The 22,652-nt window shown below is 45.1% G+C and overlaps 2 protein-coding genes across 5 annotated transcripts in view; one reads left to right on the forward strand and one right to left on the reverse strand.

Annotated features, from left to right (window-relative positions):
- sh3pxd2aa (SH3 and PX domains 2Aa) overlaps window positions 1-1,997 on the reverse strand; it is a 40,683-nt gene extending 38,686 nt beyond the window's left edge. For both annotated transcript variants that reach the window (XM_047029750.1, XM_047029749.1), the window contains exon 1: window positions 1,650-1,997. In XM_047029750.1, the coding sequence (XP_046885706.1) occupies window positions 1,650-1,721 (72 nt within the window). In that variant the 5' untranslated portion in view covers window positions 1,722-1,997. The remainder of the gene's footprint in view (window positions 1-1,649) is intronic.
- Window positions 1,998-4,151: 2,154 nt separating this feature from the next.
- Window positions 4,152-22,583, forward strand: slka (STE20-like kinase a). Of its 3 annotated transcripts, none has more exons than XM_047029746.1 (19): window positions 4,152-4,681; window positions 7,666-7,830; window positions 9,699-9,747; window positions 10,619-10,768; window positions 11,349-11,421; window positions 11,878-12,072; window positions 12,422-12,503; window positions 12,803-12,934; window positions 13,080-14,303; window positions 14,498-14,628; window positions 14,981-15,104; window positions 15,255-15,434; window positions 17,178-17,270; window positions 19,287-19,416; window positions 19,619-19,743; window positions 19,908-20,099; window positions 20,273-20,398; window positions 20,521-20,634; window positions 20,853-22,583. In XM_047029746.1, exons 1-19 carry the CDS (start codon window positions 4,532-4,534, stop codon window positions 20,997-20,999), a joined length of 3,582 nt encoding a protein of 1,193 aa, XP_046885702.1. In that variant the 5' UTR covers window positions 4,152-4,531; the 3' UTR covers window positions 21,000-22,583. The 3 variants fall into 3 exon arrangements, with proteins under 3 accessions (XP_046885702.1, XP_046885703.1, XP_046885704.1); XM_047029747.1 differs by lacking the exon at window positions 17,178-17,270 and adding an exon at window positions 18,056-18,127; XM_047029748.1 differs by lacking the exon at window positions 17,178-17,270.
- The last annotated feature ends 69 nt before the right edge of the window (window positions 22,584-22,652 follow it).

Below are 22,652 nucleotides of genomic sequence, written 5' to 3' on the forward strand. Positions count from 1 at the left end.
CCCTTCAGACTAAACTTCAAGAGGTCAGAGGAGGTCAAAATAACTCATTATGCTTGTCTGTTTCAGCCACACCTCATTAGCAAACTGTGAGGGGTCACCGTGTAGGTCAATAGGTTTTAAACTATTACCTATTTAATACTGGCTTTCACAGTCAGACAATTCAGCTTTAAGAAGAAATTATTAACCATTTACACTTCTTTGGCTTCCCTCTTTTTTCCACAGTGTGTGGCCCTTTATGTTCGACAAACATCAGTCTGTATACAATTCCATAAGATTGGCTTTGCCTTGCAGATTTCAGAAGGACCTTGATATTTTACACTGGAAAAAAACATAAATTTCAGTCCATAATTCAAGCAAAACAAATATGTTTTGGTTCATCAAAACCAAGTTGGACAATTACAGTTAACATAACTATTACTACAACAGGATATTGACCGAAGCTTCCCCAGACGAGAATACACAGTGCATCCCACAAACCCAGGGACGCACCCTCCTGTTTACAGCGGATGCATAAAGTCACTGCAGTTCCACATGAGTGTATGACACTGAAAGTTTATGGAAGGCGTATTACACAAATACACATGTGGCTACGATCTGTAAATATCTGTGTTCCATTTGAAATCAAGTCCTGATTTTACAGCACAGTTCATTAGAGAAAAGCTTGTGCGTTGGGAGGCAGAAAGAGTTCCCGTGCAGCTAATTAGACACAGAGAGCATGACCAAGTGCTCTGAGTTTAGTAAACAACAGTGCTCCTACAGAGATGGACTGTGGTGAGACTTAGTCCTATCTGAAAATGTTCTTCTCTCTTTCTCTTTCTCCCTCTCTCTCTCTCTCTCTCTCTCTCTCTCTCGCATACATACACACAAATGCAAAAGAGAAAGAGAGAGAAAGAAAGTGGGTGCATATATATACACACTAACTCTATATACAGTATATAGAATGGAACATCAATGCTGTAATACTATATACATGATGAGTTTCTAAACATTCTGTTTCAGGGTGAGGCAGAAAGGAGGGACATAGGGTTAAAGTCCTCTAAAGATGTATTTGATGCCATGGACTCCTGAATGTGCCCAGAGTGCTCTCTAGTGCAATGGAAGTCCCACTTGAACTTTCAAAAACAAAGGGCTGCTTCTTTCCTCTGTCTAAAATAGGATAGGCATTTTCAGTTGCCTAGGTCATAGATAATTAGATCTGATTGCCCCCCCTTATCTCATGGGACCACCAAAGATCTCCCTCTACACCCCAGGGAAGGGATTTACATTGGGTTTGGGGCCCCCAGGGAATCTCTGCAATGACAACAAAAGTGGTGGTCAATCTGATCCTCTCTCAGATTAATTATTATTATTGAACCCAGTGAACTGATTGATTACTAGGTCCACAGAGACATGCCTTGTTTACTTGTCCTCCCCAAAGAGATTCTTTATTTGGCATCTTCCTAACATGACTGCATTATTCATCATGTCATTCATCATGAGAGTGTAGTGGTATGGAATGTGTTGATAAACATATATTTTATAACAGACTATACACAGTATAAAAAGATGCGTCTCTGTAATATGAATCTAAAACCTTTGAGCATATTAGGCACAACTATAAAAAGTCCTCAATATATTTGTCTAACAGTGTAGTAAAAATAGATACTCACATAATGTTTGGAAGGATTCCGCCTCTTCTGTACATCAACAACTTTAACTTCCAGGACAGTTCGGACTTGCATCTTGGTAAATGTTATTTGCACATAAAATATTTTTAGGATACCGATCAGTAACAAAGTCTTCGGAGGCCAGTCATACTGATTTAATCATAACTGGGATGCAAGTGCAAAGTGACTAATGAAATGAAGTCAGCGTTGCAGGAAGAAAAAAAATCTAAATCGCATCGTGCGTAATTGCGCTCACAGATCATACAACTCAATTCATGCTATTCCAGCTGCCAGTCGCCAGTGGATTTTGCAGATCTTCTGTCAATGACTCAGGCCAAGTTTGGCGTGAAAACAGAACAATCCTCCTTGTTAAAAAGAAGGGTGGGCTTTATGAAACAAGCGTCAGGCGATCCATGAGGGGCGGGTACCTGATGTGTCTGGTTATTTATGTAGGCTCCGGTAGTTTACCACAAACGATGACTACATTGATAACGTTGACACTGAGGTGAAGTTAGTTTCATATTCGACATTCGACATTCGTCTCACATTCGAAAGACTCTACTTTGCAGCGTCGCGTTAGGGACCGGGTGAAAACTAACCGTACAATTTTGTATGTACAAAAATGTATGTGTTTCATTATATTTCTATGATTATAAAACCTCAAACTGTCACCAGATTATTCTAATAATGTCTGGCCTACTTCCACGCCCTTCACTTTTTCAATTACGTTTTAAACAAAATGATAGAAAATCACTAATCTAAAAATAGAATGAAATCCTCGCTAAACTTAATAACTTTTTTAAAATGGTACTGAAAAATCTCAAATATACACCAGAGTATTCTAAAAATGTCTGGCCTACTTTCACACCCTTTATCTTTTCAATTACCTGTTTAACAAAATGATAAATGACAAAAGTAAATTGCTAATCTCTGAAATAGCATGAAATCCTCGCTAAACATAATTACTTTAAAATTTTTTTTTTGAAAAATCTCATCAAATCTCTCATTTGTCGCTTTCCATTCTGTAATTATACTTTCTTCTCTCTTTTGCCAACCTCACCTCCCCTGTGGTGTGTGGGGGGGTTGAGCTGTCAACATAGGGCTGGTTGCTGGTGTGACAATGTTAGACCTAGTCCCCAAGTGGACTTTGGTCTCCTATGACGGACCACAGAGTTCCTGGTCCCTTCCTGTCCATCTCCCTGGCTGTCCTGGGATGCATTTGGTGGAAAACATATTGGTGCAAATACACGTTGGTTATCCTGTCACAATCAAAGCACAAACTAGCTCCTGGTTGACCTGCGGCTGTGTGGCCATTGGTCAGAATTTAGTTTAGCACGGCTTTAATGCTATTTTTAGAGGTTAGCGATTTTCTATTATTTTGTTTGAAACTTAATTGAAAAGGTAAAGGTTGTGGAAGTAGGCCAGACATTATTATAATAATCTGGTGACAGTTTGAGGTTTTATATCTATAGAAATATAATGAAACACATACAATTGTACTGTTAGTTTTCACCCGGTCCCTAACGCGACGCTGCAAAGTAGCGTCTTCCGAATGTGAGACGAATGTCGAATATTCTTTTATCTAACTTCACCTGGCTAAGGTTGAGGCACTTAGGCCTACTATTTGAAACAATAGTCTCATTGATGTGGGAAAGTAAACGCCATTATCAAAAGAAGAAAAATATCCTTGATGAACCCTTAGGGTTTCAAGCTAGTCTGTTTAGTAGCCGTACTCTGTCATCACGACTGTTAAAGTGAATCAGACTTCAGGCGCAACGTGTTCTTGGTTTTGCCTCCCTCTAGTGTTACTGGGATGGAAACGGAATTTGGGGTGGACACTTGCTTGATTTCATCGCCATGAACAGAATGGACCAAGTGACGTAAATGTCAGAGAAAAATATAGGCCTTAGTCTTTTCTTTATCCCCCAGAAGGTGGAATCAACTTTGCCACAAACCCAACTGATTAAATTACATTATTAATTAAAACAGAAAAAACGCATGGTGATATCTGTGGTGATGGAATTGTTCACAAACTTCACTGAAGCAGGCACACACTGTACAATTATAAATGGCCTTGTGGTCACATCAGATTGGCAAATACCTAGGTTTATGTAAGTTATGTCAAACTAGGTGATGGAGGGAACAACTTTCAGGAATAGAATGCAGCCTTGTAACTACTTCATCCTCGTGTTTCTTTTCCTCTCTGTGACGACAGAAAAGTATACTCGTTTACAGTTTTTGTGTCGCCCAGCGGTGTACCCGACGGTCTTTGATCAGGCAAAAGTGGAATTCAGGTTCCTTATACCGTCCTGATGAATTGCCTTTTGCTTGTGATTTGTTGCCACTTGCTATTTGACAAGGGATAAGTATGTCTAAAGTCCGGGGCTCAGCAATAAGATGGGCAGTTGTCAAGGACCAGTGACAGGTTGATACAAAACAACTGAACCTTTTGTCAGCATGCGTATGACTGTGGCTCGCAAATTATCATAGGCTAATTCAGGGGAGTTTCCTGAAACAGCCACCGTTAGCCCCAATGCTCATCCTACCGATACATTTATTTTCAGTATGACCACTTACTGGTAAAATTGTGTCAATTATTTGTGACATTTGTGGATTTGATGAATTATTATATAAAACCCATAGCGTACAGTTTGGTTCGACCTACTGCTAAGCTACATCTTGGTATGTGAGCGTCCTGTTACAATGTTACGAGTTCAATATCAGAACTCACGCGGAGGCAGGATATCAAGGATGGACGTCTAAGGAATAGCATGCTACATACTGGAGCTCATGTACAGCTTTTTAAGTCGATAGTCACTTGTATACAGTATTATACTGGGATACTGTTGTCTTGACGTACCGAAGTGATCTATCGGCAGTCAAATATGTCGTTTTTTAATTTTCGAAAAATATTCAAACTGGGACCTGAAAAAAAGAAGAAACAGTATGAACACGTCCACAGGGACGAGAACCCAGAAGAAATATGGGAGATCATCGGGGAACTGGGAGATGGAGCTTTTGGGAAAGTGTACAAGGTACAGGAGGCTAATTTAGATACATACCAATGTCTCTTCAAGATAGCCCCATGGTAACAGGCTACTACTTAGTATTTTCATTTGATTTACTTATTATTGTCTGTAGAATAGAAATGGGTGTCACAGCGGGACTTGAGTTTGTTGATCTTTCACAATTAATTTAATTTCAATGCAGTTCAATTGACATAAAAAACGTCCGTTATTAACCAGGCTGTCATGTTAGATTTGTCTTAAGGTACAGTGTGTTTATGTAATATAATAGCATGTATCAAGGCATTTTTACAGCTAGTGTTGGCCTAAGTCAACACTTAGTTCTGAAGGAGTGGCAGTCTTTTTCAGTAAAGGTCTTGAACGACTGATGTTTGGCGTCAGGTGCAAATAATAGGGTTTACGTGCATCCCTCAAGAGATAATTTCCCCATGTTATTTTCTTGTGGAAGAAGGTACATTTTAGGTCATCCAAAATATATTGTTGTGGTTCACTTTGCCAAACTGATACCAAACGTGCTATTTTTCTCATCCAATGTACTGACAAACATAGGAAAAGAGAAGTGCACTGTTGATGGGCAACCACTAAGACTATGATATAGTGTTGTAGAACAGCCCCTATAGGCTAAGCAGGTTTCAGCCGATATCTTATCTCATTAGATATCATAGGGCTGTGAGAACTGGGAAGGACCTCTTTAGTGAACAGGTACAATGTTTACGTAGTCATGGGAGAGCAGGATGTTTATCTCTGACAGAACATTCTGTCACTGTGGGAATTTGGAAGGTGTAATAAATGAATGTAAAATCTAATGTAATTATTAATACACATAGACATCATTGTCAATAACAACCATTATGGAGTCAACATTTAAGTGATCTGTACCTTAAGGTTTGCTTTCTGGAATGTTTCGTAAGCTGATGTCATCTTTATTGCTCTCAGCAAGCCAGGAAGAGAGATATGTCGTTTCGCTGTTTTCTGACAAGTTCATAGATTGTATCTGTTTTAATAAAAAGTTTTAGACAGTCTAAAAAGTATTTGAAACTGGAGAACACACTTGAACTTGAATGTCCTTCATCAAAACTATTCATCTTTACAATGATGGAGCGTGGAATCCTCTTCCAGTACGGACGCTGGATCAGTGGTTGATGAAAGCAAATGGGTGTCCCATGCAGATGCTTCCCCACAGAGCAGCAGTCCCTCAGACCAGCCTGAGAGAGCTGCAGTGTTGGCTGTGGCCCCCTGGCTGATCAAATAATACTGCTGATGTATTTGGTGCATTTGTTTGCCTGCTGCTTTTCCCAAGTCCTCAATTAGTTGATTAGGAGGCTGTGATGAAAGCCAGAACATACACAGCCTTCAGCTGTACTCTTGCTGGTTTTTACTGTAACACCAGCACAGGGAGAGGGAGGGGTGGAGCGACTTCCTGTCCATTTTATTTCAGTAAGGCGCCACCGAATGACTCTGGCCGAGGTAACGTGTTGAGGGGGACAAAATCAGACCTTACATCTAGTCAGGGACACTTGATCAGTTATTTTAGGCCTCTCTGGCAGCTGTGTAACAATGAGGTGTGGCGGGGCTGCAGAGACCCAGCGAATCAGCTGCTGGGGTTGGCTGGGCACTGTTAAGAGTGATCTGTAGCTTCCACCCTGACTCACTGCTCACACAGCGTGACGGGCGCTGGTGGAGCTTTATCTGAACTCGGGAGTGGGTGTGAGGAGGGGTGAGCGCATGCCCAAGCTCAGTGTCAGAGCCAGATAAGCTACTGCTAATAGCTACTGCTAACCTGCTGTCCACTCACCCTGCTAGTCAGGTTAAATAGCCTGGTCATTTTTGACTTCATGATAGGGACTTTTTGGGGGGTGTGTCTATCGTCTGACTTCAATGAGATGTTTAACCTGCGCAGGCATTTTCAGTCATGCAACCTGGTTGGCACATTCATTGCCACAAATGCCAGTAGTTTTAATTAGGTCTTGTCTTCAGTTCAGGTGATTGGAATCAAGGTTGATCTCGTGATTATGCTTTTCTGGAGATTGCTCTCCTGTGTGCCTCCTATTATGAACTCTCGAAAGGCTAGCCACACAGATGGGACTTAATGGGCCATGAAACAAGGCAATAAAGTCACGTTCAAGGGAAGGAATATCTACCCATCAGTGAAGGCAAATCTACACTGTGGTATGCTAGATATACCCAATGCATAGTCTGTATCTGTGAAAAGGCCTAGGCTAAGACAGGCGTTGGCTGGTACGAGGTGACTGGGTGTGACGTAGAAATGGTGTAAATATAACATATGACACACACAGACTGGTTAGCTAAACTCCCTTCTTTCCCTTAACTCCAAGAGATTGTGTCTGTATCCATAAACATGAAACCCAAAGCCGGGCCCAGAATAGCAGCAGTGCGAGCCGTCAGAGAGTGGAAATTTGGCTCAGAGGAACGTGTCACTCTTCCCATTAACCTCATCCTCTTCCGTAAGCCCTTTGTGAGGTTTGCCACATATTCTGTGTGCATGTAAATGTGCTTTTTGCTCTGCAGTTATCAAAAGGCAGAGACTCGAGATTAGAACAAGGTTAGGCTAGGTCTGGTTGTATTGAAGTAGGTCAGCCAAATATCATACTATTATTGTCTTGATCACAGAGGGTAATGTGATTTCCTCTGGAACACTTTTTTCTTCAAACATACAGCCCTCTTTTATTTGATGTTAGAACAAAATGCATTCACAGGAGGAGATGACCTTTATGAAATTGCCTTCAGTTGTGCCACCATAAACCTCTTCAAAATGGCAGTGGCTTTTCCACCACATTGTTATCTAAGAAAAATGTGCACATAACCACAGGTCATGGCTGGAATTGCTACAGTAAAGATGATCGCTCAGCCACTCTGAATACATAAACAAGCTAAAAGTCTTACTCTCTGTGTGCACATAACCCTAACCCTGTTTCCTTTCTCCTCATAGGACTAGAACTGTAATCTCTGGTGTGCTCCTCTGTCGCCCACAGGCCCAGAACAAGCAGACAGGGACTCTGGCAGCCGCCAAGGTGATTGACACCAAGACAGAGGAGGAGCTTGAGGACTACATGGTGGAGATCGAAATCCTGGCCTCCTGCGACCACCACTACATAGTGAAGCTCCTGGACGCCTTCTACTACGAGAGCAAGCTATGGGTGAGCGGTCCGCATCCTGGAGGTTCTGGTCTTGTAGGGAATCACATACTGCTTGGACTGGGTGAAACCATGCAGTAGAGGCACTGTCCACTGTAAAACACAACAGAGATTCTAGGTGTTCGGCGAGGGGCTCCCATCCTTTCTTCTTCTCAACCTCAAACGTGACCAGGAAGTCCTAAGCCCGTACCTCATACTGTACGTCAGACGTCATAAGAACCCAGTCAGTGGATCCGTTGGTCTCTGTGCGCGAAGCTCCAGAGCAATTATGCCCAGGTGGTATCATGTGACTGCCGTCTCTGAGGGTTGCATGTATTGAGGATAATGGACTGGTTACTAGTGGCTGGAGAAAGTGCTTATGAATAATTCAGGACTGCGTGCAGCATGTCCCCCAGATCCTTTCTGGAGAGAGCGGTTCATGTGGGGCTCCCGGCCCCTCGCTCCCAGGGCGGGTTTGTCTGATGTGTGTTTAGTCTCCCTCTTGTTTTCGTGGAGTCAAATGGATGTTATGTAATGCAATGCGTTTGGTTTATTTAGCGGGCGCTTTTACCCAAAGCATCGTACAGAGAGGGAGTTTTGAGCCCACAATCTCTTGATTTGCACTTAGACGCTCTACCACTGAGCTTATACCTACCTATCACAGTGGGAAATGTTCAGGGATATGACCAGTAGGATCATGGAGCTGTATTCGTCCCGCCTCTTTGACTTGCCTCTCATGGATGTGTCTCTGTGGGGATTCTGATCGAATATGTTTTGAACATCTGATACCACAGGCTGCAGACTGACATGCGCCGGGCTAGATCTCCATGGATGAGGTGGTAGTGTAGCTTACACCAGCTTTTATCCCCGAGGGCAGTCCCTGGTCGGTTTCACATCTCACTCGCCACATCAGCTCTGGACAGCATGACATCATCTAAACACATCAGTCTGTAAGGCAACCGCCACAAACAACAGTCGAAAATGTCGTCGATCGATGTTGGTGATTTTCTGTTTATGCAGAGATCTTGGCCACATAAGTTGGACACGATCATTTGAACGAGCATGTCCTTATATACTGAGCCAGTGAGGGCCTGGGTTGTGTGAGGACAGGCCATGAGTAGGACGCGAGATCAGACTTCAATACTAAGATTCTAGTTTCCCTCCAAGTTGTCTTGTTCAACAAAAACCGTGGTCAGATCCAACCGGCAGCCGACCACACTGTTGAGAACAAGGCTGCGGTTAGAACCTAAGGTTAGACCGGTCTGCTCTGCTGCAAACCCGTCGACAGATTTGTATCTCGGGTGGAAGCAAAGTATTGTATGGTGCTGACAGAGAAAAGCTAACAGGGCGGACCCACAATCTGTACCAGGAAACAGCTTTGAGTTGGGTTGCTCTAGAAGATTATTTATTAAGCTAATAAACAGACTGAAATGATCAGAGTGCTCTGTTGGTCTTTGTGTGAAACCCTATTGGTATGTGAACCCTTAGGTTGTTGTCATTTAGATGTGCCCAGGGCTGAGTGCTGAAAGTCATTGCCAAACTAGTATTGCATTACAGGAATCAATGACTCTCTTCCTGTGTAACTGCAAATCTTTAATGAATTTAAAAAGGGAAGGACCGGTATTATGAAGAACAGACGCATGCCTGAGTGTTACATAAATATTTTTTACCCAAGTTGTTAGAAATGGGTTGTGTCCTCTGAAACATGCATGTGTTTGCTAACTCGCCCAATGAATGAATGAAAACATTTGTCTCTCTTAACTCTTAACATGTTCGGAGGAAATGCCGAAGAATAAACTTAAGAAAGTGTTGCTTGGGGAAGCGTTTACATTCATTGGAGAATAACAGTGCAGCCAACACTCACTTTCTGTCACATTGTTTTCCCATCTCAGATACTGATTGAGTTCTGTGCGGGAGGTGCGGTCGACGCAGTCATGCTGGGTGAGTACTATTTATGAAAACAGGACTTGGAAATAATGGAATCCCTCCATCTCCCTCCAGGGAAGTCAAGCACGCCACAGCCATTTCTTTGAATCCCATCCAGAACACCTCCTCAGTGGAGAGTCCTCCCTCCTCCTCCTCTCTCAGAAAGGTTCCAGTATATAAATACCATAGTTCCATGTCTAGGAGGGGGTTAGTTCACTTCCAGTGCCTCAGCACTTTCTGTGGGTGCTGGATGCTTTTCAAGTGAGCTACATCCACTGTTGCTCAATGTCTTGAGAGTTAATCATTGCTTTTTGTGTGATGCCATTAACTAGATGCAGAGCGAGGCCTGTCTGCGACAGACAGTGACACGAGTCTCCCAGGTCACACCAACCACAGTAGTTTCATTCTGACTACCACTTTCTCAATTGACATCAGCCACCACATACTAGTGTTTATAATTCCTGTTAGAAATAGAACAATCTTCAGCGCAGGTTAGCAAAAGAGATGTCCCGGCTCTAGGAGGATATGTGTGTAGGGCTTCCTTTAGTAGATGGGGGTGTTACCTCCTGTTTTAGAAGACCAGAATGGAGTGACTCAATGTTTTCTTTTACGCGGCTGGTCCAGTCATGAGGGCTGGTCGCTGGATTGGTAGGGTGTGATGTCTCAGTTGCTATGGTATTCACTACAAATTGTTATGTCTCGTTTGAAACCATTTGTTCCCAAAGACACCGTTCATAAGCTTGCAGGGAAATTATAAACCGAAGTTCAGGTCAACTAATAACCAAGAAGTGTCTGTCTGTCTGTGTGTGTGTGTGTGTGTGTGTGTGTCTGTGCGCGCGCGTCTGTGTGTGTGTGCGTGTGTGTGTGTGTGTGTGCACACTGCCAGAGCTGGAGAGATCCCTGACTGAGCCCCAGATCCGTGTGGTTTGTAAGCAGACCCTGGAGGCCTTGGCCTACCTCCATGAGAACAAGGTCATCCACCGGGATCTGAAAGCTGGGAACATTCTCCTGTCTCTGGAAGGAGATGTCAAGCTGGGTAAGGGCTCTCCTCCATCCATTCTTGATCAGTACAGTGAATTCACACTCTTTGGATGTGACGCACAGTCGAGGCCATAAAAAGGAGTTCTTAACTCCCGAGGGTGGTCCTTCGAACAGGCTTTAGCCTATTTGAAAAGTTTTGTGTGACTTTCTCTTTACCTCGAGCTCATGCATGAAAATAAGCAGGTGTGCTGTTGTGCAGATACCTCAATGTACTCCTGTTTAACAAAAAGAATATCTATACGCGCTGGCCTTTCAACGATGATTCATGTTCTGTAGGCAGAGGGGCCGTGATTAGCACAGCAATTATAATCATTATCTCTAGGCATGTATAATATGTAACATGCTTCTTTACCTCTCACATGGACATGATGGGTGCTTGAGTCAAGGCAGTCATAGAAACCCTGACAACAATCACATGTTTGTGTATGTTTGTAGTCAGTAGTCACGGTTGTGATATGCAGTTGGCTAGTTCAAGATGAATTAGCTTCTTGTGTGTGTTCTACCATTATCACTAATAATACGTTTGCTGGATCATCATGTCTTAAATCCCATTTCTAAATCAATTCTACTCTTAGCTGACTTTGGGGTGTCGGCTAAAAATACCAAGACTCTACAGAGAAGAGATTCTTTCATTGGCACTCCATATTGGTGAGTCATCCACACAGGACCAGCATGCCACAGTGCATGTGCTTAGCTTCGTGTCTAACCTTTTAACGGACTGATGAATGCATGCACAAGGAGCACTTCACAACCATGGAATAATCAATTGTCTCTGGGATGTCAAGCTCATTCTGCCAAAGTGTGCTGTGAATTAGAAAGTTTGCATGGTGTTCAATTCAAAGTGCTTGTGACCCTTGCTCCAAATCCTGTTTACTTTCTCCTGCTCTGAAGCAATGAACACTTCTTCAGGCGCTTGACAAGCACTCGTTCGACACAAAACCCTCTCGCACTGCACACACCACACATATCAACAAACCAATTTGCTGGTTGCATATGATATGGCCTACAGCCTACACCCACGTAACAAAACAAGTGCATGCCCACATTCCGTGCCAGTTAATCCTCACAGTCACCAACCACCTCCTGGTTCCCCGGCTCCCCCAGGATGGCCCCGGAGGTGGTCATGTGCGAGACGTCCAAAGATCGGCCGTACGACCACAAGGCGGACATCTGGTCCCTGGGGGTGACCCTGATCGAGCTGGCCCAGATCGAGCCCCCCAACCACGAGATGAACCCCATGAGGGTCCTGCTGAAGATAGCCAAGTCGGAGCCGCCCACTCTCATGCAGCCCTCTCGCTGGTGAGAACGACCACCGCCACACTGAGTGTGACCCCCGCAGGCTGCACAGGAGGATGAGGATGAGGGATCCGGATGAGTAAGATAGAGACACACAGGCAGAGTGAGATTTGTGTACTGTTTGATGTATGTATAAACTCTAACAGAGGACTCCCACTGGTTCCCACTTACTCACATTTGAACGCCTCACCTAGAATAGAAACTCCTAACAAAAACAAAAAGGTACAGAAAGGTGACAAGATGATGTTCTTGCTTTTCTCTCCCACAAGCAGATAAGGACGCACAAGTAATATGTCTTCATTGGAAGTTTTTACAACAGTTTTTTCATATTTCTTTCTTTTGTTTTGGTCAGGTCACCAGAGTTCAGTGACTTTCTAAGAAAGGCTTTGGATAAGAATGTGGACAATAGGTGGGGCACCGCACAACTCTTACAGGTGACCAGCTCTGTCATATTCGCCCTGTGCGTACAGATATAGATGTCCAATTTGCCAATTAATGACCAAATGACAGACCGAAACTTGTATCAAATGAAGTTGATGTTATGAAATATTGAACTTTCCATTGGAATGCTAATGTACTAGTTGTTTGTGCCGTGTACCAGACATGACTTATAATATTTTCTTTCGAGTTTAGATCGCCGTGATATGCCCTTATTTAGGATTTTGTGTTGCTCAGTGGAAAAAACCTAGTGTTTTCACTGACATGGGTCATTTGACTCCCTCTCCCCGTTCAGCATCCGTTTGTTAGCAGCGTAGTGGATAACAGGCCGCTCAGAGAGCTGGTCGCTGAGGCGAAGGCTGAAGTCACTGAGGAGATCGAAGAGGGCAAAGACGAGGAGGAGGAAGAGGAGCAAGATGCATCTCTGGTATGGTGGTATTACACTAAATGCTGCCAAAAATGTTTGCAACCCTGAACCTTTATCATTATTAAGAACAACAGGGAAACAACAACAGTTTCATGATTTGATCTGTTATCTGTAAATTTGTCTTCCTCTGTCTGACTGTGTAAAGGTGGTTCCCGGCCACAAGCGAGCCCCATCGGACACCAGCATGGCCAGCTCGGAGGAAGAGAAGGTGCCCCAGACCCCCTCCACCCTGGAGCCAGTCACAGAGAAGACTGAGCCTGAAGCCCCGGAGCACAGCACCAAGCTCCCCGACGAGGGCGACAGGACAGAGAAGCTCAACCAGGCGTCTGAGGAGGCCAGCCCTGGAGACACGGCTGCTGGAAAAGAGGAACACAAGGACTCGCTGACGGAGGAAGCCACGGAGCTCCATCCAAAGGAAAGCGAAAGCGCAGAGGAAGAGGAGGCGATGGAGTCCCCTGAAGGCCCGGTGACCTCGCAACCAGAAGCCCCACCGGACACGTCGGACAAGCCGGCGCCTGTGGTCGTGAGTGAGGAGACGGGCGAGGAGGAGAGAGAGGGGCAGAAGGAAAACGACGACAGCAACGAGCCTCTACAGGCAACAGCGGTGGGGATAGAAGGTGAGGGAAAGGAAGACGAGAAGGATGAGATGGAAAAGGAACAAACGACAGAGGATGTGGAAACTGTAGCGGAAACAGGAGATCAGCCGGAGGGGGCCTCAGAAGAGCTTTTGTCAACAGAGGCCAGTGCAAAACCTGACCAGGAGAAAGGTGATGCCACTACAGAGGACATGTCATCAGTGGATATGGCAGAAGAAGAAGGGAAACCAGATCCTAATCGTCCGGCTGACATTGAAGCCGAAGAGAATGAGAATTCAGATGAAAAACCGTGTCGAAATGTAGAACCAGAGTCTAAGGTTGCGGTAGAAGAGGAACCAGCCAAAGAGACAGGGGAGAACCACACTGAAGATCTGGAGGAGGTTGAGTCAACTCTCCCAGAGGAACCAGCCAAAGAAGTGGAGAACCAACAGGAGGAACAGTTGAAGGTTGCCGGAGAAGCAGAATCCATTAATGGTCCTAGTGAAGAAGCCAAAGTTGGTGTGGAACCAGATGCTGCTCCGGAAGAGGAGAAGAAGAAGGTTACTGGTGAAGAGGAACCCATAGTCCAGGATGCTGTTTCTGTTCCAGAGAGTGAGACCGAATCAGACACTAAGATGGCCCAGGGAAGCCCTGTGGTGAAGACCAGATCGGACGTGGAGAAAGATTCAGACTCTGGAAGCAGCTCTGCAGCCGACAGTAACAGCATGGACCTCAACTTGTCCATTTCCAGCTTTCTGTCCAAGAGCAAGGAGGGGGGGTCTGTGTCCTTAAAGGTACTAGTTTCCCATAATTCCATGTCGGTAGTAGTGGCTTCCTCTACTTGTATCTAGCCCTCCTGTCCTTTCAGCTTGACACCTCTCCTTTTCCTTGAAATAAGGTGGCAGTCTCTCCAACACACTTGGCCTTTTGTCAAAATGTTTCCGCGCGCCCCGTTAGTAGCTAAAGGGATGAAACGTGTGTTCAACAGGACACCAGACGGCAGAAGAAGACCTTGAAGAAGACCAGGAAGTTCATGGTGGATGGTGTGGAGGTCAGCGTGACGACGTCGAAGATCGTCACCGACAACGACACCAAGAATGAGGAGATGAGGTTCCTGAGGTGGGTCTTCTTTGCTCTGTCAGGCCTAAATATGGAAGCTGACCCATATACGACGCCTGACAGAAATAGTTAGCTGTCGGATCCCTCTACCCCCTAGCTCTGCGAGCATATGGCACTCTAGAAGAAACGGCTGTGATTGACATGGTACAGTGTTGCTGTACATACACTTGTGTAGTGTTTCCACATCATTCTGCCCTGAAAAAACGGTCCCCTTTGTATTCTTGGTATCGTAAAATGGACACATTGTTTATACGCTGTGTATGGGAGCTTGGTCCAAAGCGAAATCCCGTCGACGGTATGGACAGGGCGGTGGACCTGGGGTCTGAAGTGCTGTCCTGGTTGTTTTGAACAGGCGCCAGGAGCTGAGAGAGCTGCGTCTGCTGCAGAAGGAGGAGCAGCGAGCCCAGCAGCAGCTCAGCGACAAGCTGCAGCAGCAGAGAGAGCAGATGCAAAGGCGCTTTGAACAGGAGACCACGGTGAGTCGGCCTGGCCTGGCCTGGCCTGGTCCTGCTGTGCTCCTGTCTGGCTAAAGGGCCCCTGGTTCCTGTCTGACCTCTCTGTTGGGGCTAGTTGTTGTGCACGTCCCTGACAGGAGGCCCCGCCGTCTGCCTCCTCTCTCCATGCAGGGTAAGAAGCGTCAGTACGACCTGGAGGTGGAGAACCTGGAGAAGAAACAGAAGCAGACCATCGAGCGCCTGGAGCAGGATCACACCAACCGCCTGAGGGACGAGGCCAAGCGCATCAAGTCCGACCAGGACAAGGAGCTGGCCAAGTTCCAGAACATGCTCAAGAACCGCAAGAAGGAGGTAAGGAGCCAGAACCATCTGCTTACCCCCGTGGGCTGGCTCTCTTGGCGGGGTTCAGGATAATGCATGGAGGGGCTTTCATCGATCTGAACTCGAGCCTTGCCGTCATATTGGTCCTTGCTCGTTGGTGGTGGCTTGGTTTACAGGCTTGCTTGCTGGAGCTGACGTACATTTAATGATGTAACCAGGCATTCAAAACAACAGACCGTGTCGACAACAGCTTGCCTGTTACCAGTCATATTAAATGATGATCCTAACATAGTGTCTAGTCAGTGTGTCCACATTAGTATAGAGTTAACTGACAGATTGTGCAAGATGCCCCTCTAAGTAGGATCCTATTGTTTTATTCATATTTCCTAAGGCCTCGCCATGTTACCAAGCAACATTGTGTGCTTCGTGTTATTCTTGACTTTTAGAAAACCACTTAGTCGTTTTTTAAATTCCTGCTTTCGGACAGTTTAATGGTTGAAGCATGCACGTCATTTTGCATCAGGGGTGTGTGCTAATCAAGTGACTGTAACTGTCATCTTTGCATCTTGGACGGCTTCCCGCTTCAGTTGAAAGGTTTGAGCTATTTCATCATTGTTTTGGGGGGGGATACAGTAGGCCTTATCACATTTTCATGCTCCTCACGTAACCATTTGGCTTCCTGTACCTAGATTTCTGTCAAGCTACTTTGTGAGTGGTGTGGTGAATGGTTGGCAGGCTTCTGTTAACATGGATAACACTGTGGTCAACTTGGCGCAGTGTGGCGTTATTCTCACATGCTTGGCCTTCCTCTGGGTCTCACCTGCTCTGACTTGGCTTGACTTGACTGAGTGACTGACCAACCGGTTGCTAATGCTCAACTGCGAACAATACCTGAACTTCTCAAAAGTGCATTGGTAGCATACCTTGTGACTATATATGCACTATATTTCCAACAGTCAAAAATGTTATTTAGTCACAGAAATGTTGTCTTTTCATGATTGTCACACATGATTATAGTTAGATATAGAATTATGAAGTACTTATTAATGTATTACTTTGTTTTCTTCAAATATGGAGAAAGAATGTACTTGTTGTTTCATGTTAACCTAACCTTGTCTTCCGTGTGACTGAGAGCGTGTGGGTGTCGGGTCTGGTGATGGGATAAACAGCTCTGGTGTGGTTGTGGTATGAGGCTATGAAACATGTCTTTAATATCCCCCTTCGCCTATAAGAGTAACTGTCATGGAATATTAGAGGATGGCCCTGACACAGACAATGACATTGTCCTCGGAAGTAACATTCTCATCAGCTGGTTCCATTACAGTTACTCTTGACAGAACAGCTATATAAAGTATCTAAGATCCTGGTTCCTTAGACATGATTTTCCTATGGGAGGCCCTGTGCTGATTAGCATTGCTCGTAGCCGGATGCTTACTTACTTACTAGAATCTCTGGTGTCCTAAACATCTTCTGCTTCAGATTTGTCTCTAATAGAGCTGTGGGGAAGGCAGACACTAACATATTAGCCTGGTCAACGCTTCATTATGATTTAAGATGACCACAATTCTTATCAACTCCTTATCAGTGGAGTTTCTGTTCCTTTTTAAATTTCCACTAATCAAACCGAGTATTTTCTCTTTAAATCGAAACCTTTCTAAGAGCTTGGGAATCCTACTGCAGGGCTGTGCATGATGAGGTAACATGGCTTCCTAATGTGGTTTTCAAGACAACCAATTACAACTGCCAGTGTCCTCCACTCTGCACACACATTAGGTGAAACAGGAAGTTGGACAGTCTCCCAAACACATGAGAAAAGAGCTCATGAAACGTTTAAAGGAAGACCTTTCCCTCATTGAGAATGAAGAGGTAAAATACCGCCTTCTCCTGTCCTCTCTCTCACACGCATACTTTCTCCTTTTCTCCCACACAAACACTCGTTATTTCTTCTAAATGTACATCCACTTCCATTCCAGACAAAGATCTTTACCCTGCATTCACCTTGACTAAGTACCTAACATTTCGCAATTAGCTTCTTTGAAAAAAAATCGAGGAGACAGTGAAAAGGTTTGCTCTTTCATTTGTCTACAAGTGAAGTACAAATATAGCTGTACCTAATGAAGGACTGTTCCATACCAGCATGGATGTTTGTCTAACGTAAGTGCCCTTCTTCAAGCCGAAATAGAACTAATAGTTTGTGCATTCTATATCTCAACGTGCATGAAAAAGGCCGCTCTAAAAGACGTCGTCATAGCATCCCCATCAAACTGCATTGCGTGGCTTCACTCACCAATACTCCTAGTGTGGAAAAGGACGATGGCAAGGTTCCTTTTTAGGATCTTAAGGGATTTTTAAGACTTTATTAGAGCTAGACCCCTGTTCTGTGTCTCTCTGACTGAAGTGTGTGTGTGTGAGAGAGATAGAGTTAGAGAGAGAAAGACCGCAAGAGCGTGTGTGTGTGTGTGTGTGTGTGTGTGTGTGTGTGTGTGTGTGTGTGTGTGTGTGTGTGTGTGTGTGTGTGTGGTGAGATGCATGTGTCTCCCTCTCAGCCTGTTGTGTAGCATGTCCCACCCCCCACCCCCCCCCCCCCCCCCCCCCTCACCCCCAGGCCTCTCCCTGATCTGGACGAGTGCGCTGTGTGCTCTCCTCCACAGGGCGTGGCCCAGGTTATGATACAGTCTTTTCAGTTGTCCTCATGTGCACTCTTCAACGCTCAGATGCAGGATGTAAGTGCTCACTCCCCCTCACCCCTCCCCCCAACCCTAATACGCACACACACACACACACACACACTCACACACCCCCTCTCTACCCCCCGCGTGCCTTCACGAGCCCACCTCCGTCCCCCCCAGCACAGCTGGCGGTCGGGCGACACAGCGGCAGTCATGGAGACGGAGAGCGTGGGGTCCGTGAACGCACGGCGGCGTCCATGTTTTTGGAGTTGTTTGTAGTCGCGGTGTCGTTGCAGTGTTCCTATCCTCCTGCTCGGTATCTGTCCTGCCAAGTTTACACGTCCTGTACATGTTGTCTGTGTTACACCTGGGGCTGCACCACACCACACGGGTAGAAGGTCTGGAACATGCCAGAGCGTCACACTGTAAAGTCGTTTGAGAAGATCTGAAGAGGTCTTGGGAATTGGTTTTGTTCAACCCAGCCCTCACTTCAATAACAGGAATTTGTATAGACATTTAAAGACACACGTCTGAAGGCCAGCCGTGTGCATGTTTTATATTTTCAGTCATTTCCTTTCAAAAAGATGTACCAGATGAATCATTTATTCAAAATGAACTGGCGTGCATCCAGGAAATACACTTTCTCTGTACATATTCATTTTGATGTTGTCACAATTGCGAAAACGTGAGGTCTGACTGTGCTAACATATTTCCCTTCCACTTTCTATCCTCATTTTGGATCATGCCATGACTTCTGACTGTCTCTCTCTTCTTGAATCCAGCTGTTGATGCTGTTTTCCTTCCTAGTGCAGTGTTTCTGTGTCATTTGAACTCGAGTACTGGTTTGTTTGCTATAGTATTGTTAATGTTTCTGTGCTGCAACTAATGCATAAGCCATCACGGCTTATATGTTCCTAACAGTTCTCTGCCCTTGTCCCCTCTCTCCCCCCATCCTTGGCCTTCCTCCGTGGCTCCATTTGCTTTTCTCCTCCTTTCTCCTTTTTTTCCCCTCTGTTTCTGTACTTCCCTATTCCTCTCTCTCTCTCTCTTTCTCACTCTCTCTCACTCTCTCTCACTCTCTCTCTCTTTCTCTCTCGCTTTCTCTCTGTCTCTCTCTCTCTTTCTCTCTCGCTCTGTCTCTCTCTCACTTTGTCCCCCTGTCTCTCTCTCTATCTATCTCTCTGTCTGTTTCTGTTTATCACTCTGTCCTCAGGAGCAAGAGTTTCTGCAGAAGCAACAGCAGGAGCTGGATGGAGCCCTGAAGAAGATCATTCAGCAGCACAAGCATGAGATAGCCACCATCGAGAAGGACTGTCTCAACCACAAACAGCAGCTCATGAGAGGTAGTCATAATGAGGCCAGAGAAAATGGAGAACTGCCCTCCAATGAGATGTGTCACAAATGACACAACTTCCTCTGTGATTCACTCGGGGACTAGTCAGTTTCATCAGAATACAGCACACATGCAAACCTGCCTGGGCGTGTTCAAGAACACTCACACTGTGTGCGTGTGTGTTCACACTGTTTTGTGTTTTCTTTCTCCAGCTCGCGAGGCGGCCATGTGGGAGCTGGAGGAGCGCCACCTGCAGGAGAAACACCAGCTGTTCAAGCAGCAGCTCAAAGACCAGTACTTTATGCAGAGACACCAGCTTCTCAAGAGGCACGAAAAGGTTTGTTACCGGAGATGTTGTTTCAAGCAAAATGTATTTTCCTTTCTCCCGGATGACTCTGTAAACGGTGACATGGACGGTGCTTCGGTAGACTTTGTTCCTGAAACCCTTTCTGTGTGTGTGTGTGTGTGTGTGTGTGTGTGTGTGTGCGCGTGTGCGTGTAGGAGACGGAGCAGATGCAGAGATACAACCAGCGCCTGATTGAGGAGATGAAGAACAGACAGACCCAGGAGAGAGGGCGCCTGCCCAAGATCCAGCGTAGCGATGCCAAGACGCGCATGGCCATGTACAAGAAGAGCCTCCGCATCACCGCCGCCCCAGGCACCCCCGAGCAGGAGAGGGAGAAGATCAAACAGGTGGCGCGCCGCAAAGACGCTACACACACACACGCACACCAGGGCTCATGGTGTTTAGGGGTTCGGAGAAGGGTGGGGAAGGCTGGCAAGATTCCCAGGCCAGCTGACAGGAGCGTACTGCAAAACACAAGGCGGTTTGGTTAAGACTTCCCCCCCCTCCCTGTCCTGTGCAGTTTGCCTCTCAGGAGGACAAGCGCCAGAAGCACGAGCGGCTCCACCAGCACCAGAAGCACGAGAACCAGATGAGGGACCTGCAGCTGCAGTGCGACTCCAACATCCGCGAGCTGCACGAGCTACAGGTAGGCGCGCGCACACACGCCGCACGCACACACGCTGCACGCACACGCTTTTCTCGCTCGTCAAGGGCCGCAGAAGTCAGTCGGTCTCCAACTCGCGCCGATGCCGTGTGTGTGTGTCGCAGAACGAGAAGTGTCATCTTCTGATCGAGCACGAGACCCACAAGCTGAAGGAGCTGGATGAGGAGCACAGCCAGGAGCTGAAGGAGTGGCGGGAGAAACTACGACCCAGGAAGAAGGTGAACAAGACTAGTATACATGGTCTCAAATTGTACTTGCACTCTCTCAGCCACTTAAAAGACACAGTTCAGCAATGATTCTATTTTGTATCCACGAAAGGTTTCATTTGTAAATTGGAGTGAGGGACTGTTTTAGGCTAGGCCATCTACTGGGACAAGCTTCAGCGTGAGACGTTGTTTATGCATTTGTGGCACTGTCTGTTTACTGCCCCCTGTAGGCTCTTGAGGAGGAGTTCACCCGCAAGCTTCAGGAGCAGGAAGTTTTTTTCAAGATGAGCGGAGAGTCTGAATGCCTTAACCCCACTTCCCAGAGCCGAGTCTCTAAGTTCTACCCCATTCCTACTGTGCACAACTCAGGCTTGTAGCCTGAACGCCTTCCCTCTGCCGAGCAGCCCCACGTCTCAGCCGCAATGCACCGTGGCTTGGCTCAGAGTCTGCGTCTACCCCCTAGTGTTCCGGAAGTCTCTGGCTGTCACTCTCTCACATCCCATCCTGTGCACACAGTATCCACTGTTAGATCCTTTGGGAATGTTCTTCAAAGTGACACAAAGAACCCAGTGCCTACATGGTTTGACTTTGCTAGTTAGGGGCCTGCTACATTACTTTCTAATCTTTTTTTTTTTTTTTTTTGCACTTACAGTAATGGCTGGGAATTTGTACAAACCATAACATCATACATTTATTTTTATTAATAAATAATCTGGTGCTTTCATTAACTCCTGTCGTAGTTGGGAAGGACGTGGTGAAACACAAAAGAATGTACTTGTTTGGTAAAAGGTGATGTGTTCAGTCAGCGGATGTACATGTGTGAAGTTGTGATTTTATTTTTTAGAGATTGTGCTATTCATTGAAGTAAATGGTGAATATTGTATTCTTAAACTGAAGTGAATGCGTAACAGCATATCATGGTTATTGATATGAGTAGTATTATTCTCTTATGTTTAAACTTTGATGAACACAAAGGGTAATCACTTAATGCAGGCTTTTTTGGGAAGTTCAAAAGTTATTTTATATATATGTTTTCGGATTGGCCTTGGACACATGAATTCTATATAGGTTGGTACATTCACGTTTGTATTGTTGAAGGAATGTAAAGCTCTAAATCATGTATTTGCACTGTTTAAAATTAGCTGACATAATGCAGTAGTGTGTCAGTTAGGAAGAATATTCAGTCTCCTCTCCTCAGCCTGAGTTATTCCGATATGCTGTACCATTCAAACATCTTGCATGCTTTTTGACATATCATTTTATTGTTTATTTCCCCATCTGTTCTATGATAGCATTTCTTTATATTTTTTATGAGTTGTACCTGTTCTCAGTGTTTTGCTGATTTGTTGTCTTTTTATTGCAGAAATACGTTTTATTTTTCCTTTACATGGAAGTGATCTTGGGCAACGTTCATGAAACCCAACAAGAATGTAAGTGCTGTCGCTGAATGTCACTATATAGACAAGACATCGCTTCAAGTACAGAAACGTGCTTGATTATTCGTCTCTCTATGGCAAACATTCCAGAACCAGACATATCAATGCATGTTGTGATGCTGTGTATGACAGGTTTTAATGTTTGTAGCGCACAGACTAATTCTGTGTTCATCTCATAGGCATGGATGATCTTTAATGCTGAAATTCAGTCCGAACTGTGTTGTATTTCATTCATCAAGCATTTCCAAATCCAGGCACAGCCAGTTTCAGTATTTGCATTTTTTTTGTTAGTTATTCAAAGGGCTTCTTTTCAAATAATCCATTTCTACAACGCATTGCAAGTTGGATGTTTCTACACGGCTGGATTTCAAGTTGCCTGCCATGATGTTGTTCCCTTGACAGAATGTGTGGCATCGTAACATATTTCAATAATAGCATTTTTTTAGGTGAATATATTGGTCTTTATAAATGGACATCTGTTATGTAAATAAAATATTAACTGTATATTAAACCTGGCTTTTTTAATGATTGATTTTCATGTGTGTGTATTTTGACTCAAGCAATCAGAACTTCCATCTAGAACTGGATTTCACA

Source organism: Hypomesus transpacificus, chromosome 11 (genome assembly GCF_021917145.1).
Source record: "Hypomesus transpacificus isolate Combined female chromosome 11, fHypTra1, whole genome shotgun sequence".
NCBI lineage: Eukaryota > Metazoa > Chordata > Actinopteri > Osmeriformes > Osmeridae > Hypomesus > Hypomesus transpacificus.

Excerpts from the sequence above, each read along its gene's own strand:
- slka (XM_047029746.1), top strand. The coding sequence starts at position 4,532 with ATGTCGTTTTTTAATTTTCGAAAAATATTCAAACTGGGACCTGAAAAA. Across the intron at positions 12,935-13,079 it reads AGGAGCAAGATGCATCTCTG|GTGGTTCCCGGCCACAAGCG; the intron begins GTATGGTGGTAT and ends GACTGTGTAAAG. Across the intron at positions 14,629-14,980 it reads GAGGAGATGAGGTTCCTGAG|GCGCCAGGAGCTGAGAGAGC; the intron begins GTGGGTCTTCTT and ends TGTTTTGAACAG.